This window comes from Mercenaria mercenaria, chromosome 5, assembly GCF_021730395.1.
Source record: "Mercenaria mercenaria strain notata chromosome 5, MADL_Memer_1, whole genome shotgun sequence".
NCBI classification, from domain to species: Eukaryota; Metazoa; Mollusca; class Bivalvia; order Venerida; family Veneridae; genus Mercenaria; species Mercenaria mercenaria.
The window spans coordinates 9,336,032-9,355,366 of NC_069365.1; the positions used below are offsets into that span (position 1 = coordinate 9,336,032).

At 35.0% G+C, this 19,335-nt stretch overlaps 1 protein-coding gene across 1 annotated transcript; it reads right to left on the minus strand.

Moving 5' to 3' along the window:
- Positions 1 to 8,898: 8,898 nt before the first annotated feature.
- Positions 8,899 to 17,208, minus strand: LOC128557244 (uncharacterized). The gene is made up of 3 exons (XM_053544425.1): positions 16,983 to 17,208; positions 13,704 to 13,847; positions 8,899 to 9,434 (listed from the first exon to the last, which is right to left on the minus strand). Exons 1-3 carry the CDS (start codon positions 17,206 to 17,208, stop codon positions 8,899 to 8,901), a joined length of 906 nt encoding a protein of 301 aa, XP_053400400.1.
- Positions 17,209 to 19,335: the final 2,127 nt, after the last annotated feature.

A 19,335-nucleotide genomic window follows, 5' to 3' on the forward strand; every position in this document is an offset into this window, starting at 1 on the left:
CCTTTAGAATACCTTAGGAGTACGTAGGCGTCTAGTGAGTTATTATGTGCGCCTAATAATCTAGTAAGTATAGCACAGTTCTGTTATATCATTTTGATTGTCTTTTATATAAAACCGTAGATCAAATGTGGCGGCACCATTTCTGGACGGCTGTATGGCGTCAAATAATATGTCAATAATATGTGTCGTCAATATTGCTGTGATTTATTCTGTCAAATTAGAATGAAGCATAAAATTTACAACAGTATTTTCACATTTTGTCTTCTTAGATTGCTTTCAGTCAGCTGCTAACGGCTTTTTAGAACATGGATAACAGTGCCTACCTAATCGAGATTTAGCAGATCAGGTAAGATATGTATTCTAGTTTAAAGTACATTTTGTCATAGCAAACTTAATATCTAGTTTCAAACCTAGCGTGCTTTATCAATAACAAATGGCGGTAAATAATGTCGTTTGTCTGTTATCGGTTTAGCGCCGTTTTCAACAGTATTTCAGAGGACGGGTGGTTAGCCGAGCCAGTGTTCCTGGATTCTGTACCAGTATTATCCTGTTCTTCACCAGTAACTGCCAAATTCTCCACATGAATCATAGGTGGAGAACAAAAGATTTCAGACACAATGTCTGTTATCAAGTCGCCGAGGAGATCATAATCGAACTCACAGCCCCGCGAACCGCAGATCTGCGAGTTTCTAATTCAGCTATACGGGCGGACTCTACGGAGGTGCCCACTGCCCACCCATGTCTGAACCAATGCGCAGAGAGGCACTTGGGGACTTCCTCTACCAGAAAAAGCTGGAAAAGTCGCCCTATAACCTTCATTGTGTTGGTGTGAGTCAGATGTTTCCAAACTGCCATTATTTCGAATAATCATGTATTCCGTGACAATTTGATTTGTAGACGGCCGGGAAGAAGCAGGGACAACATGAATTTATATTTTGTCTGATACAAATAACGTGTCACTTGTACAAAACGCAATTTTAATAAAATCTGTCAGACGACAAATTTTATCTCAAGAACAAGGAAAATAAACAACAACAGATAGAATGTAAAGTACATGAAAACTTAAATACTCAGCGCATCAGTATGTGATATACTACTTCCGATCCACTTGTAACAATATACATATGCATTTATCAGGTTGATATCTACACGTCGTATACAGTTTACGTTAAAACAATCAACTGAGGTTTATCCAGTGAATGCAACGGACAGAGTACATTTTTCAAGTACTTGAAGGGTAGGCCAGTATACACTGGGTCAAGATGGAGGTGATGATCATTCATACATTTTATCAGTGTATGAGAACAGCCACGTTGGAAATTGAAATTAATCTTCTTCGTACTAGTATACATGTACCTCAGTATGCAATAGTACGGTGACGGCTTAAATATGCCTTTATAGTCCTGGCTGTGTGAGTTCATGCATATCATTTCAGGTAATGTTAAAGACCTACCACGACCTAATGACCTACTTTTTTCTCCCACATGAACTTCGTGCAAATTATTCTGATAATACTAGCATAATACAGTTATTCTAACAGATTACAGGTAACCATGGGCTTTGCTATCTTAGTAGAGCTTACATAGTATAATGGCAGATGCAGGACTCCCTTATCATTGATAATCGTTCATTGAACTATTTTCTTTTGCACAGAGCCATCTTATAAATGTGATAAGGATATAATAAGGCCGTAAAAAGTCGCCCCGACTTCATCTCAGTGTTGTTATATTTTCTGGTCCTTCGGGATCATTGATTTCAACTCATTTAGATTTGAAGATTGAATACTGCTTAAGCCGGTGCTAGGGGGCGTGGGCAGTGTTGCATTTTCCATTACTGCTCATGAACAGATTCAATCAAACCGAGTCTGCAATTTTCACTGTTTGCCTTGTTCTCGGTGCTTCCGAGGGATCTAATTTACAGATTTTATTTACTATTTACTTCACAACAGCGGGTGTTAAGTGCTGTGTGGCGGCCGTAAAAAGTCGCCCCGACTTCATCTCAGTGTTGTTATATTTTCTATTCCTTCGGGATCATTGATTTCAACTCATTTAGATTTGAAGATTGAATACTGCTTAAGCCGGTGCTAGGGGGCGTGTGCAGTGTTGCATTTTCCATTACTGCTCATGAGCAGACTCAATCAAACCGAGTCTGCAATTTTCACTGTTTGCCTTGTTCTCGGTGCTTCCGAGGGATCTACTTTCCAGATTTTATTCTATGATTTTGCGAATCTAAGTGTACCTTGTAATGACAGGCTTATAGTATCTGCATCCTCCTTTTAAGTAGCTTGGTGCCATACTTGACCAAATTTACCTGGTAGATCTAAGGAGTTTTTCCCCTGTATTTCCAGGTTAAAATTATTTTAAAGAATAAGAGATTACCTTACTCTGCGTCTTTTTCACGCTTTTTCTTCATGTCACTTTGACTAGGATTGTTCTTTGTGACAGGGTTGCTCAATATTTATAGAAAAAAAACCCAGAACCAAGTAATGAGGTTTATCCTATTTATCCTAAACATAGAATATATACACATTGATCTTGTGCACTTCAATATATATTTATCCATACTAATATTACACTTGACTTAATTCAATCAATTTTATTGTATAGCGATTCGCCTGAAGATTTATGTTGTTTTAAAAGAATAATATAATCTTAAAGGGGTTCACCTCAAGATTTGTGTTAATTTCAAGGGATTCGCGTCCAGATTAATATTATCCGATGCGGACTTGCCTCAAGATTAATGTTCTCTTATAGGATCTCGGCTCCAGATTAGAGTTATGTTATAAAAATTGCCTCCAGATCAATGATATGTTATAAAAACTCGCCTCCAGAACAATGTTACAATTGTATACCGATGCATGGAGCATATTAAATTCTGGATGAGTTTAATTTTATTGAAAAACATTATATGTCAATGTCCATACCAATGAGAGTGATCTTAGCTCAATATTATATGCAATATTTACAAAAAAATGTATAATGGTTTTATCATCAACATGCATTCACTATTACTGGAGTAGTAAAATAATAGGATAAATGCAAGTTATTGTGTTTCTACTATAAAAAAGCTCAATACTGTTTAAAAAGTTTTTTTGACTATGTTAGATGTTATTTCAATAAACGAACGTTAAACCATCCTGTGTTGATTGTTCCACTTTTCCCACTTTTATAGTATTTTGCGTTAGTCGAACACGAATCCCGTTAGAATTTCAATCTTCGCGGGTTCGTCAAACAGACACCTAACACGGTGTGAGAGGTTTTCACAGATGCATTATCTTACCTCTGCGTATCCAGTTATTGGATCCACCGAAATAGGCATCGACGATAACTTTGAAAAAGGAAACCCGTCATAAACATCACTTGAATGTCTGATACAGATAACTACACAGTCAACATCAACAATTACATTTCCGGCACAGTCTAATAAAAAGCGCAAAGCGGACGACAACGACATCTCAACAAGACGAATCGCTGAAGAGAACCTCCCGCGTTTCAAAGTTTTAAAGAAATTACACATCCAATTAACCCGTACAGACCACCACGTACAATATTTAGAAAAATGTGTCAGTAGCCAAATTAAATGGGAAGAAGCTCACATACACTTTGGACAACAACTCACTAAAATTCTTCTAGACTACTGGAACACACGAAAAGCTCAAATTACAGAAGAAATGAACGAAGTACAAAAGCATCTCAAAGAAACTACATCAAGTAACGAAGTCGATCTCATCTCGGACATCATCGCAAAAATAGTTGTATCGGTCCAAAAAGATATCAACAACAAAAAATCATCCACAAATCAGAACCCAAACCAGCTATAACTAAATAATCTCTGTATACTCTATCTACTAATGCCAAACAGGAGATTTAGACACGTGAGGAATTTACTGCTCAGAAACTACCACAAATTTATAGAAAAAACTTATCCAACTACAATCCGTCAACAGACCAAAAAACATATTATGTAGAGGATTATCCTTCTGTCCTACCCCTGAAAAAGTTAAATAGAATAGAAGTCCATCGGGATATTCTACTTTTCGACAGAAGAATGAGACTAAAAAGCTATTTCGCTCAACAACCCAGAAACGCAACAGACCCATTCACAGCAAGCTCAGGATGGACACCACCGGCTGGCAAATCAACAAATTTAGATGCCTTCTTAACCATGGTCCAACACGACTTACTTATCATCACATCAAAAGAATCTCTTGCTATAACAAAGCTTCAAAAAGTCAATGACATCGTCATAACCCTCCCCCCCCCCCCCCCCCCCCCCCCAACAAAGGAGGCGCAATAGTCATTTTAAACAAATCAGACTATATAGCAGAAGGGTTCAGACTTAAGACAACTAAAAGACACAAGTATCTACAAAATGACACCAACCGACTTAACCAGCAAAGCTTCTAGGGAAATCAACAATTTTTGGCATACCTGAGGAAACATTCTCTATTAAACAATAACCATACCAACTACTTAACACCAAAAAACTGCAGAACTCCCATCTTCTATATACGACCTAAAATACACAAGCCCAACAATCCTGGACGATCTATAGTTTCAGCTTGTGGCAGCCCACAGAAATGTTATCAGAATATGTAGACCTCTTCCTGCAACCACTAGCGAAAGGCATCCCTTCTTATATTAAAGATACTGACCACTTCCTGGAAAAATTAAAAAACACTTAAACAGGTCCCTAAAATGCATATCTTGTTACAATAGACGTAACAGCACTTTACACTAATATTCCACACAAAGAAGGCATTTAGCTGCAAAGCACGATCTACAGAAAAGGAAGGAACAAGAGCCTAAAACCTGGACTGTCCTTAGACTGCTGCACTTCATACTAACTAAAACTTGTTTCAGATTCAACGATACATTCTATGAACAAATCTCCGGAACCACCATGGGCACAAAATGTGCCCCTAGCTACGCGATATTTTTTATAGACAAGCTGGAACAAGATTTTTTAGCTAGATACACACACGCTCCACTAGTATGGTGGAGATACATTGACGATATCTTTATGATTTGGCCACATACCAGAGAGGAATTAGATGCTTTCATCACGACCCTTAATAATTCCAATCCGACGATAAAATTTACCAGCGATGTCAGCCAGACAACGGTGAACTTCTTGGAAGTCACAATGACCAAAGATAGAAACGGCAACTTATCAACAACATTATACACAAAACCTACTGATGCGAATATGTACCTTCACTATAGTTCATTCCACCTGAAACACCAAAAGAAAAGTATCGCTTACAGCCAAGCCGTCCGAATTAGAAGCATCTGCAGACACATAAGCGCGAAATTAGAAATCAGGATCTATTATACAGGAAAATATTTCAGAATTACAGGCTCATATGACTGTACATCATCTAGCGTAATTTTCCTGATTACATGCAAAAAATGTGGTATACAATATATCGGATAAATTGGTAATACGATAAGAGAACGCTTCTATGGACATTTTGCCGATATCAAAACTGTCAATGACGTAAAACCAGTTTCCCGCCATTTCTGTTCACACAGCCATAACGTCAATGACGTTGACTTCACGGTACTACTGTCAACACCTAGCAACATCAGCATCCGCCTCAGAACAGAGGAAACATTGATAGCAATATTTAAAACAAGAGTACCATTTGGACTTAACCTAATACGGTAAAACCATGGAATCAAGAATCAAACAAGAACAAACAACAACTCCAGACGACGCCTTTACAATCATTCACAAAAACATGAGACAGTGTAACACCTGCAAAATGTTTTAAAAAGATCCAAGAGCAACTTTAACAGACACTATCTAACTCATCAAAATACACGTATAAGATATGTGTGCTTCATCTGTAATGACTCGTTTAGCCGACGGGAACACCTCCAGGTCCACATTAATAACAAACATAAACAACCTTCAACTAGATACATGGCAAGACTAGAAAAAAGAACACTGAAGCAGCGGAAATAAAACCTGTGAAACCGTGGAAAAAACATTTGAGGCAACACCTTCATTCCGCACCGTACCGGGGAAGAAACATTGGCTACACACAGAGACGAACAAGAAAACGGTAATAACAGACATTTTTGAACCGCTCTCTCCATTACCAGAATCGCCGTTCAGAAGTAACCAACCTACACCATCAGGAAGTGACACTAGCACATGTACAAACTTCCAAGATGAAAGAAACGAACTCAAAGACGTAGATATCGCACTTTATTCTATCTATAGTATTTTTTTCACAGAATTAAGATATCATGATCAAATATTTACATATATTATATGAATAAGTCTAAATAACATTGCAACAAACAATATAAAAGACTGAACCCGAGACAATAAAAATATATTTTTAGAACAATCACGTGACCTTTGACACACGATTTTTATACGTTAGTATTATGTATTTCTGTTATTCATGTACCATGAAGAAGACTCACTTTTATAGAATATTAGATGTAGCTAAATATTACATTTTTGTTTCCAAAACAAGTTTGAAGAGGCTGAATGTAAGTACAACTTTAGCAAAATTTAAACTTTCTTACGGATTTTTATTTAGAAACATATTTAGTATTGTCCCAAATCTAACTCAGAAACCTTTACAGCAGTTTAAATCGACAATGCATGGCTAATCCATCGGAAATATTTAAACTAAAATTGATATAGAAACTGATTAAATCGTACAGTACTTTCAGCACATATTTAGTTTTGTTAGAAAAGTATTAGAGGTATGTTTAGCGGTATATTCAAAGAAAACTCAAAATAGCTTTGATATAAAAGGGAAATGTTTTGTTTCCAAATATAAAATAGAAAAAGTGGAACCAACCGATTTCCTAATGTAACAACTTATTTTCCGAAATTATTAACTGATTTTCCAAATATAACAATTGATTTTTGGAATATATTTACTGAACAACTTATTTTCCTAGTATAACAACTGATTTTCTAAATATAGCTACAGAAAAAAAACAACTGATATTCCGAAAATAGCAAGATTTTGTTTTCTGAATAAAACAACTTATTTTCTATTTATTTCAGCCGAACGATATGCATCTGATTAAAAGTTTAAATAGAACAAGCGATGGCACTATTACTAGTTAAGTGATTTTAGCCTGATTTTAGAAAAGAAACGTGGAGAATGCATTAATTGCTAGTTGGCACTGAACTCTCGTGTGACCAGTCAAGAAAAGTGTGTAAATCACGGTAAAATGTATATATGGAATGTATACAAATGTACATTGTATATGTATTCTTTTACTGTAATTCAAGTCCAGTTTCTGACCATTTGGGAGGGAAATAATTATCATTTTCACGCTTTTACGCCCGTAAAAAATAAAACACCAACAAAATTTAATCATATTTTGTTTTTCAAAACAATATTGTATTTAACGTCATTTCCGATGAATATTTAAGTGAGGCTTAATTAAAATTTCAAAACAGCGCTTATTCAAATTTAATCGTTATTAAAAACATACAATTCACAAGTACTTGTAATTCATTCATTTACAATAAAAAACAATGGGCGACATCCTGGTTCGCATAAATGGCGGACGTTTGGAGGACAACTAACACGTGGACAAACAAAATCTGACTTAGGCATTCAATGACTTTTAACTGCAGAATTAATTAATAGATGTTGCTAATACAAACATTGTGATATAGAATATTTTACAGGTTGAACTTTACCAGCCGGTGACAATAATTGTTCTTATAGTTCTAATATTTTAATATAGACACGATATTAATTATTACAATAACATGTTAATAAAATGCCATTTATACAGTAAACTTTGAACATTTCCTAAAATCTTATATTCTCAAGTCAAAACAGTGTTAGCCATACTCATACAATAGTAGCTAGTCTTGGGCACTATACTATGTGTGCACACGAAAAACAGTGGGAAATATGTGCTGTTCAACACATATTTAACAAAGTAAACATTACCACTCGTACTAGTAAATAAATTTAAAATTTACAAAGGATTCAGTCTAGTATTATGTATAATAAAATCTGTAAAAAGATCCTTTGGAAGCAAAGAATGCAACTAAGCTGAATAATAGCAGACTCGGTTTGATTGAGTTTGTTCATGAGAGGCAATGAAATATGCAATACATACATGTAAAATTTATAAAATACACTACAGCATTACGATAGTTACGATAGATGATCCTGTTTGACGTACAAACATACAACCATGCCTTCAGATATTATAATCACATGCTGTTTATAGTAAGGAAGGATACAAGACTGTTAATTATCTTATCGGAAGACAAAATACAAATTGTGGCGTATTATGGTTAGTCTAGTTAATATGAGACATATTATGTGTGTTTATATCAAATATACAAACACGTCTATTAACCCGTTTCTGCGCTTGAACACTGAAAATCTAATGTCCACAGAAACAAAAGAAATCAAACGCATTTTCGTTTGAATTTAGAAAATAGCACACCGTAAAATTATACTATCCCTATTCGGAAAATTTAATAATAATTATAATAAAAAAACAACAAATCTGTAAGCCTTAAAGAGATACATTGCAAAGTTTTTTTTATAACTCACTGGAATTTGCACTTGCTTCAAATACGGATGTTCGTTTCGTGGGTACAAACTCGATCGAACTAAACCTAAAGTACTTATAGTCTTTCACATATGATTTTATATCGAGGTCCTGTGTAGGTGCTTGGCACCTTGCACGTTCAACAAGCAGTAGAAACTTCTGGGATTGTGGCATCGCTTCTATCATTAATATCCAGCACCTGTTAAGTAGCTTTGCTCAACACGTCTCAATCTCAAGACTGTCATTTTGAACAAAAAATTGAATGATTAAACTTTTTTACACAGGAAGTTATTAGATAATGAATAAAAAAAAAACAGCCGAAATGTAAAATAGCAATTTAAATTATTGATGATATGTTTGGAACATCCTGCTCCTGGTGTGGATTTTGCGAAACACTGGGCTGAATCTGCGGTGTATATTCAGGTGCTCCATGCATAACCTGACCTTGTTGCATGTAGCCAGTTTGCGGTGTGTATTCAGGTGCTACATGCATAATCTGACCCGGTGGTATGTTGTCAGGTTGCGCATCGGCATATAATGGCATGTAGCCAAACTGATTTTGACGCAAAGGGTTGACAAAAGCATATGTATGTCCTGGCGGAGCAAAACTCAAGTGACCTTGTGTTGCAAACTGCAATGGCATGCTGACACTTTGTACACCTTGTGGGATTGGATTACGATAGTCATACACCAACAGGGGGATGCAAACAACAAGGCAAAGACCTCCAGCGATGGCACAAGCAATGAAACTAAAAGATAGACTGCCATAGGTGTCCAAGTCAAGCGGAAGCGACTTAATGAAACTGAACATATTTTGAAAGTCCTTGGCATTGTTTATGGCAAAAACTAATGCGCCAGTGGCGATGAAAATACCTGAAAATATAAATATAATATAGCATCAATGCAGCACAATACATTTTATTTTAATACTCTTATCAGTAAATACAGTATTAAAGGTCTAAAACTTCCAACTAGTTCATCGGTTTTAAGACGTTACTATGTCTGGAATAGCAGAGGGATATGATAATTCTAAGTCGCTCACCTGACCCATGCCGTTTGACCTTAATATAGCGAGTTTAGAGTAAGTCTCTATATAAATTACTGTTATTGGAACAGATTCTCTTACATTGGCCTAGAGTATGGTTAAGTAAAATTCCCCTTAAAATTCCCCTTGTAAGGTAGGGGTATGTGGTACAGTTTAATAAGTCTAAAGTGGTGTTAATGCTAAGACTCATAAGGTAGACGGTAAGTTTACAACCACACTGGTTCCGAATTATTGTTATAATGGTTCTGTAAACAATGATTCTGTATTATTGTAATAATGATTCTATATCATTGTAGTAATGGTTCTGTATCATTGTAATAATATTCTATATCACTGTAGTTATGGTTTTATATCATGGTAGCTATGGTTCTGTATCACTGTAATAATGGTTCTGTATCATTGTAATAATGGTTCTATATCATTGTAATAATGGTTCTGTATCATTGTAGTAATAATGATTAAATTACTTCTAAAATAGGAGTGATGCTGTCCTGCGAGTTACAGTCTGTGTCCGTATTGCAGGTGACTTAGTTGCACACAAATTTTCTACTTTGGAAGCAGTGTGGCGGACACTTATTACTTTTAATTTTAACTGATTTTAGGGCTATTTAAATATTTACTCGGAAACTGTGTTAATACACTTTAGGCCCTCTTGAAAATACTGCAGAACCAGCTTAATGACTTCTGTTTCACTTGAGTAGTTTTCTACGACCAGTGGTCAATTAAAATTATCGCTAGGTGAAATTTTATTTCTTATGGGCTTAATTTCTGAAAAAGACAAGTCAGAGAAAATTGCTTTTAAACACTAAGAGGTGGTTGAAAAACTCCTGGATAAATATTAGTTTTGTCATTATTTTGCCTGCGACGACCATTATTTCTCTACCTATTGTCTGGGAACTTGATTGGAATATTCATCGGATAGCACCAGCTGAAGCGTAGTTTTGGAAGACATGATTATATTCTTTGTAAACAAAAAGAACATGTGTGTGAAATTATTTTAAAAACAGCTCAGCATTTTTTGACAAGAAGAACTTTTAACGGAACTACTATAGATATACTGGTAAACTGGCAGTCATCTGGCGAGTCAGAATACTTTGAACAATCAGTTTAAGAGTTTCTGTCGAAGATTTTTTAATTTTCATATACTAGGAAAAGTTACCAGCCCTTTAGTGGATATGATTTGACGAATCAGAGTAACTTGAAAAATCTTGACAATGTGATACATATTGAGCAGTTTCCGACAAGTTTCCACAACAATAAAGATAGAAGGCAAGACTCTATATCAAAGGGAGGTATTTTGAAAATTTAAGTTTTTGAAATAATTCATTTAAATGTGTTAGATAAATTACATATGGGTGTTGTACACTATGAAACGCAAATATCAGTCAAACATGTGGGCGAAAACAAGTCCTCAAAAAATTGATCCTAATTTTCCCATTTTTAGCGCATTGAAAGTGCTTAGGCCTAGGATCATTAAAGTTGATAGGGAGGTTGGTCATCACAAGCAGATGACCTCTATTTGAATTCATTAGGTCAAATTTCAAGGTCACAGTGACCCAGAACAGTTAAACGATTTCGGGATGATAACTCAAGAACGCTTGCACTTAGGATCATGAAACTTGAGGTTGATCATGACCAGCAAATGACCCCTATTGAAAGGTGAAGGTCACAGTGACCAGGAAAAGTTAAACGATTTCCGGATGATAACTCAAAAATGCTTGGGTCTAGGATCATGAAAGTCATGACTAGTTGATGACCCCTACTGATTTTGAGGTCAAAGGTCAAGGACACAGTGACCCGGAACAGTTAAACCGTTTCCGGACAATAACTTGAGAATGCTTGGGCCTAGGATCACGAAACTTGATAGGGAGGACCAGTAGATGATCCCTATTGATTTTGAGGTCAGTAGGTCAAAGGTCAAGGTCAAAGTGACCTAGAACAGTTAAACCGTTTCAGGATGATAACTTGAGAATACTTGGGCTTAGGATCAAGAAACTTAATAGGGAGGTTGTTCATGACCAACAGATGACCCCTATTGATTTTGAAGTCAGTAGGTTGAAGGTCAAGGTCACATTGAGACAGAATAGTAGAACTTTTGTGTACAATGACCAAATACTTTCTGTCCTTGTACAATAGCTGAATGCATCAAGAGGTGGGGGAGGGGGGGGGGGGCATTTCGTGTTCTACGAGCTCTTCATAAGTAAATGTATAGATTATGGGAAATAGGTCTATGGCTGTGTAAAAATCTTGAAACTATATCAAAATGGATCTGAAATGACTGAATTTTATATCAAACAAAGAACAATTTCTTTAACTCGTATATAACTAGGAAAGGCCCTAAATTATCAACAATTGTTTTACCAGAGTGGATTTATGACGTTCATGTGTTGGGAAATGTATGTCACTTCTTCTGTGGTGGGTCTTGAAATTGATGCATTGTCAAAACCAGAACGAAGCATGGAAAGTAGGGCATAAGTTTTCTTTACACTTAGGTCATAGTTGTATTTAATCAGCCGCAAATTCAGCGTACACGTGCTAACATCTCTTTCTTTGCCTATTGATAAATTAGTCCTCTAAAGTACAACATCTTTGTTTACATATGAGATTTGATACCTAAATCAACAAGTTAAAAGTTAAGCTAACATCAGTTTCCTTGCTTAATTAAATAAAAAAGAAGCTATGGCAATTGTTATAGGGTAGGATATTGTCAAATTGAAAACTGAACTGATACAAGCGCAAGTATAATTCACGAGATATGGACCTTTTAAAAACCTGAAAAAAGAAGTAATCTGATTTATGGTTTTCGCCGTTTATACGATGTAAAACGAGTTAAATAAATGGTACGTAAAATGGTTTAATGTCTGACATTAAATGTTGAACCCAAGTTATTCAAATTTCCCACCTAGTGAAACATGCTAATACTGAACGGTCTTTTATAGGGCTTAAAGTCGTAAAACAGTCGAAACAAATGTGTGTATATGTGCATTTATTATGCATTGTTTTTTACTGGGCTATTAGCTTAACCCTTCTCCTGCTAATTTCTACAATCAACTTGTTCATCTTTCAATTTGAACAGTACCATTAACTGTTAAAAGAGGTGCTTACCAAAAACATACTGACTGAATGGCCAGCATGATAACGGCTAAATACAGTATATCGATCTGCTAGCATGGTAAATTCCAAGCTTTAGGAGATTGTAATATATCAGTTTTATGTAAAACGGTATAAAAATGAATTACCTGGATAGCTCGCACATTTTCCTTGTACATTTGTTTTAAAATTTTGGATGAAAAAAAATTGCGAGCAAATTGTTATTTGATGCATAGCATTTAAGCCGTCGTAATTATTTTTGATTCTGCCAAAATAATTACATCTACCTGGTACTTTACAAAACCAGTTATAATATTTTAGCGTATATTTTATCAAAATTGTTTTAGTTTAGCTCTCTGCAAATGGAGCAGTGTATAAAGCTGAGGAGAAAAATATGTAAAAATGACAAAAAATCCATCTCTTATACGACTTAAATTTAATATTTGCATATACTTCTAATACGTATCTATTGGACTGTATACAGTTCTTAAACTATGAAACAGCAGTATAAGATTTCTGAATCAAAGGTTAATTAAGCTCATTGTTTTATACAGTTTTATCAGTTAACCTATCCGTTATTCCTGGATTCTGAACCAGTAAAAGCCTGTTCTCAGGAAATAACTGTCATCTTTCCAACATGAATCAGTTGAGGAAAACGAAAGATTTCAGACACAATATCTCTTAACAAATCGTCACGGAGAACATTCCCCGTCCGCAGATCGAACTCAAAACCCCTCGATCTGTAGATCTGCGCGCTTCGTATAGAGCTAAGCGGGCAGGTCATGTTGTGCTTTAACTTTTCATGAGTGTACGATAACGTTAATAAAATCCATGTCAGGCTATTGGAAACTGTGGATACAACACAAATAAACAAAAGTAAGAAAATTCTGCCACATATTATATCGTGCTAATACAAACATGTGAGAAGCATAATATTGTATTTGAAAAAGGTATGTTATACTTCAATCACTCTTTGTTCCTTTCATAAATGTAAAAGAGTTCTTTACCTGAAACCCCAGTACAAAATATGTTGAAACCTCTCATTATTTTCCCCGTACCACAACAGCATGCTATGCCGATAGAAATCATGGCCGAGAGCAGCAATCCGAGTAAACCTAGTGTTAACATGGCTCGAACCCCTGTTAGCCATCCTGTAAATTAAACAACATCTTTAGACTCGTGTCACAAAACAGGCTGTTCGGTTTTCACGTATTCAGGTTACGGCAATTATTAAACAATTACGCTTCTGACAAACATAGTCACATAATTCAACTTTTTATTCATTTATTTTATGTTATATCAAGGGTTTTATTTCTTTCAATTAAAAAGATCACTGAATAAAAACCGTGTGAACAACCAGATTCCTTTTTTTTTGCATTTGATAGAATGATATTAGGATGTTTCAACTATCTGAAACAAAAGGCAAGTTTTAAAATAGCTATAGCTTCAGAATTCGTCTATTTTCAATCTATCTTGGTTGTGCAACCGATGTCAAGCTTGCAAAGGGAGGTAATAATGCTTTTACAAACTTGCACTTAAAATGTATTTCGGCAAAATATATTCTTTTCCATGCAAATCTTAAAACAATAATAAAATAGTCCTAACATCCATATCATTCCATAGGGAAAGTGTATCTATTTAAGTTATATCTATGCTTAAATAATGCTATCTTACTTGGGCAAACAGGATTGGAAAATGAAATTTGAAAAGTACTTTCAGTGAAAAATTTGCATGTATCAACAATTCAGTGATACAAATAAGTCTAAATGATCAGCTGTTAAAGTTTCGAACCAATCCATTTGCTGACCAAAATATAAACAACCACATTTAAAAATTATGAAAACATATAAAAGATCTTGCACGAGTGTCTTTTCATTTTGAATTTATCAAACATGTTGAATAATATAATAAAATTCGAGGATCTGTTGAATAATTTAATGTATTCTTAAGGAGATACAAGCGTTTTTTTTTTCAGGATATCCACCATTTCGAAAAATGTATGTCTTTCTAACAGAATTTATGTAAAATTTAATGCCAGATAATTAAAATATGACTAATAATGTACTATTCAACCAAACATATTTTACTTGTTGCAAAAAGACGTTTCAAATAGCCGCCGGTTTCTTTTTGTCACACCGGTATTTGGCAAATTCAGCACATATTTATACGCGCTTTACAAAATGAAAATTGCCTAAAGTTGTTACATTAACTCACCTATTTTAATGTTAGTATGTTTTGAAATAATATCGTTACTAGTTTCTTGTAAATAAGTACGAGAAAATTGCATTTGCCATGGCAAAACCAATATTGCCATTGCAAAATGCGTTGCCATGAAAATTCATCATTTTGCCATGGCAAATTGTTTTCATTTTTTTTTTTAAAAATGATTTTAACTATTTCCCAAACGAATGTATAGGTAGAAATATGATGTTCCATATCGATAACTCTGTTCTTTTTTATTTTGCCATGGCAAGATTCTGCCATGGCAAGGTTCTGCCATGGCAAGATTTTACCGTGGCAATTTTGCCAAGGAAAGATTCTGCCATGACAGTTTTTTTCAAATATTTTAAAGGAAGGTTTTTAAATTTAGTGATTATGAAAAGCAATACTAGCAGGAATATAAATGATTTTAAGTTTCTTATGATGGCATATTTAAATTGACAAGCGCAGAATCTTGCTACATAGATTGTCTCACAATGGTTTGGATAAATGCTAATTGATTTTCATTGGCAATGAGTAGTTTTGTTCTTCCTTTTTCTTAATAAATTAAATGAGCAAACATTTATACGCAATTGCTTATTTGTTATTACGATCCATAGATACTCAATCTAAAATAGCATATATTATTAAATGTCTTCAACTAAATGACTTTTATGAAAGTAATTAATAAAAAGCACACTTTCTAATGGAGTCATTATGTACAGAGCATCTGGCTACATAGATTTTGCCACTATTGTGTTGATTTATAGGTTTAAACAATAATAATTTTTTATTATGGATCGTGTCTATTTTCTGAACAAAAAACTGAATAATAGTAAATAACTTCAAAGTTGATAAACTTTATAAGCAGCTGCTTACTAACGACCATTATAGAAATGAGAATTGACATAAATGCATTCCGTAAAAATTGAAGAATGCTGAAATTGTATACGGAGAATGTGTTATTTGCCGATTTATCGATATGGAACATCATATTTCTACCTAAATATTCGTTTGGAAATAGTTAACGTCAGTTTTAAGAAAAATGAAAAAATTGCCATCGATTTAAGCCATGGCAAATGCAATTTTCTCGTACTTATTTACGAAACAAATAGTAATGATATTATATCAAAACACACTTTAAAATAGGTGGGTTAATGTAACAATTTAAGGCAATTTTCATTTTTGTAAAGCGCGTATAAATATGGGCTGAATTTGCCAAATACCGGCGTGGCAAAAAGAAACCGGCGGCTATTTTCATCCTTATTTTTAGCTGGCATTTGCCTAAAATTGATGTAAGATGTACAATGGGGTAGGTGTCGGTAATTTCAAATATCTAATCAAGTAGATCAGGTTTGGTCCTATAAAATAAAATAAAATAAAAATGAGTGCGATGACCTATGCTTTTCCTGCACTTATTTGTCTTAAATTCCAGTTTGTTTAGTTCAGCTCAGTGTTTTCTCGTTTAGGGCAAACACATTATTTTAACTGGGGACCATACGCCACTTTTCTGGAATTACATGCAATTGTATCATTGAAGGTTCATGTGCATGGCCATATGAACACATCTGCGGATGTCTCTAAATCATTTCTGTACTTGTAGCATATGTAAATGTTAAGTTCTGCTCAACCCGAGGCTAGAGGACGAGGACGGTAGCATGCATTTCCACTACCGTCCATGAACAGGCTCAGTCAAACCGAGCCTGCAACATTTTCGTTTTTTGTCGTGTTGAGCGACCTGTGGAGTTTCCACTTTTTCAATTTTAGAAATTAATGTTCTTCAAGCTCACCAAGTATGTAAAACTTCTTAACTGTAGACAAATTTGATCCTACATCCTTAAACAAATTTAATAAACCAAACGTTGACAGGCACTTTGTAAGATTCTGTTCATTCTAGGTTTTCGATTCTGCTAAAATATTCTATCCCTATCATAGAAATCAATTCGACCAACGTCAACTTCAATATGTTATGACAGTAATGTAAGTTCTAAAATATAACTTGGTGTCCAGCGGCAGCAAGGCTGCAAACATGAGATAAGTTATACTTAATACACATATGATACTTTAGTAATGAAATTCAACTATACCTGGATTATATATTTTAGGGAAACAAATGCATCCAACCAGGGTGACACAGCCACAATCCGTCCATAAACCAGAGAGCTGTCTGCCATCAACTTCAACGATAAAAACATCCGCTGAAACTGTGAAAGAAGACCAAAAAGGGCTGGCAAATCCTCCAACATAGATCATAAAAGCAAGAACTGAACAAAGTGTTGCTAGTTTCAAACAACATGTTGTCCCAGAAGCCATTATAAATCAAAGCGGTTGATGGAATAGAAACTGTTAGCACACACACTTTCCTATTAGGATATTCAGTGAGAATGCACAGTTTCTTTTATACTATTATAAACCCGTTTAAACGTATCGGTTGAATAATCAGTAAAAATATGTAGCTTAGCTATTTTTAGAATTCATTTCTGCGAAAAAATAACAGGATATAGGATACAAATGTTACTGCTAAAAGCGTTATTTCTCAGAAAAATACAGGATGAAGGAAACAAAATCAATATTATTACTTGACAAATGCACGCTATTACAGAATTACAGTGAAACAGTGTAAATAGTGCGTCACCATGTTTAAGTATGTAAATTATATGCCGTGAACATTTAAATAAAAGCTACAAAAATATACACAAAAAATGAAATAGGAAAACAATAAAGTTCTAGTTTCCAAGGTAAAGATCAGCGGTAGTCGGTAATGTCAACTACATTTTCTAATTGAAAATGTCATCATTTGTTTCCGATAATTTTTTTACTGTCAGTCCAGATGTCCGGTGTTCAAATCCCGGTCCCGGTGCAGGCACTGGAAATTTTTGAGATGTCTCCCTCCTAACTAAGAGGCCTGTATTTGTTCTCAGGAAAGATGGCTTCGCGTGTATCAGTGCTATACAGTATACACAAGGCACGTTAAACAACCAAGCTTGGCTAATTTAGTCGGAGCTCTCTCTCTCTCTCTCTCTCTCTCTCTCTCTCTCTCTCTCTCTCTGTCTCTGTCTGTCTGTCTCTGTGGATTTTGTCTCGCTCTGTCCCTGTGGTCAGATAGCTCCATGTCTGTACTAGCAGAGGATGGATTTGGCGCTCTGAATGGATGGCAGCCTTTGTGCTATGTAAAACGCGCTTTTTATCAGGAAAAGGGCGCTGTATAAATCTAATATAACAATTATAATACACTAGTACAGTGTTCAACAATTCACTTTATATTGTCGAGAAAGCATCAGTTAAAACAGAAAATAAATAGAAATGTAATAATTAGCCCGTTTTTACTAATCATTATTATATCTGTGGTGACTCCAAGTATTTTTCTTTCCATTTGTGTGTCATTTAAGCAGAAAGAATCTTTAAAATCTACACGAAAGATTTTTCTTGTGGATATAAATAGATATTTATTAACGGCATTTATACTTTTTCAATATCAATGTGTATTTATAGTAAACACTAAGATCTGAAATCCCTAAAACATTCTGTGGGATATTATGTGCTTTTGAGTATACCTTTTTTTCAATTTTACTTAATTTCTGAAATGCTTAAACTGTCTTTAAACATAATGCCTTATGAAATAAAAACGGTTGCAGTGACCTGTACTTTTTCTGTTCTAGTAAATCTGTCTTAGAAACAAGTGTTTTTACCTACCTAGCGTTAAAAGTACACATTCTGTCTGAGCACGCGCCAGGGAAAGATACTCCTGTATTTCCCTAGTGAAAAATTAATATTGTCTAAAATAGTGGGCACTTAGGTCACATCACATAGTACGTCATAAACTATAAAATAATGCCAGGAAATACCCATACCTTTTTATCTCTACGTTATAGTTTGAACGTGATAGGCAAGAAAAATGATCTTACATGTCTGCCTGTGTAAGACAGCTATTTTCCCAACCCTCGAGGCAGCTTGGATAAAAAACCCTCAGTTTTTGAAAATCAGAAAGTATGAAAATGTTGTAATTTTAGGGGAATAAATTCGATCATACAAAGTGTAAGTTTCAGGTTACCCTTTACCCTTTCAGGCCTCGACCATGAGTCTCTTTAAAAATGACACCATAGCCGGAAATTATGCCGTATATTTGCTGGACGGATGCTTGAATTTTGACGTGGCGTCGTCATGCACGGGTTACAAGGACACGGAATATGTGTTAATGCTCCCGTTATTCTGGCCAGTCTCGACTAGATATTGCGATAGGATTTTTGTTTTACAGCAAAAAAATGATCGAAGCTTTTGGGTACCTTTGATGTATTTTACCTTGTGTTCTGGACAATGTGCAATATGCAAGCAGAGAAGCAGGACACCTTCGCAATTAGCACAAAGTGAAAGTAGTTTGCTATCGATGGAATGCCACAGTATATGTATTTATTTTATGCTTTCCAGTGAATTATAGAGTTT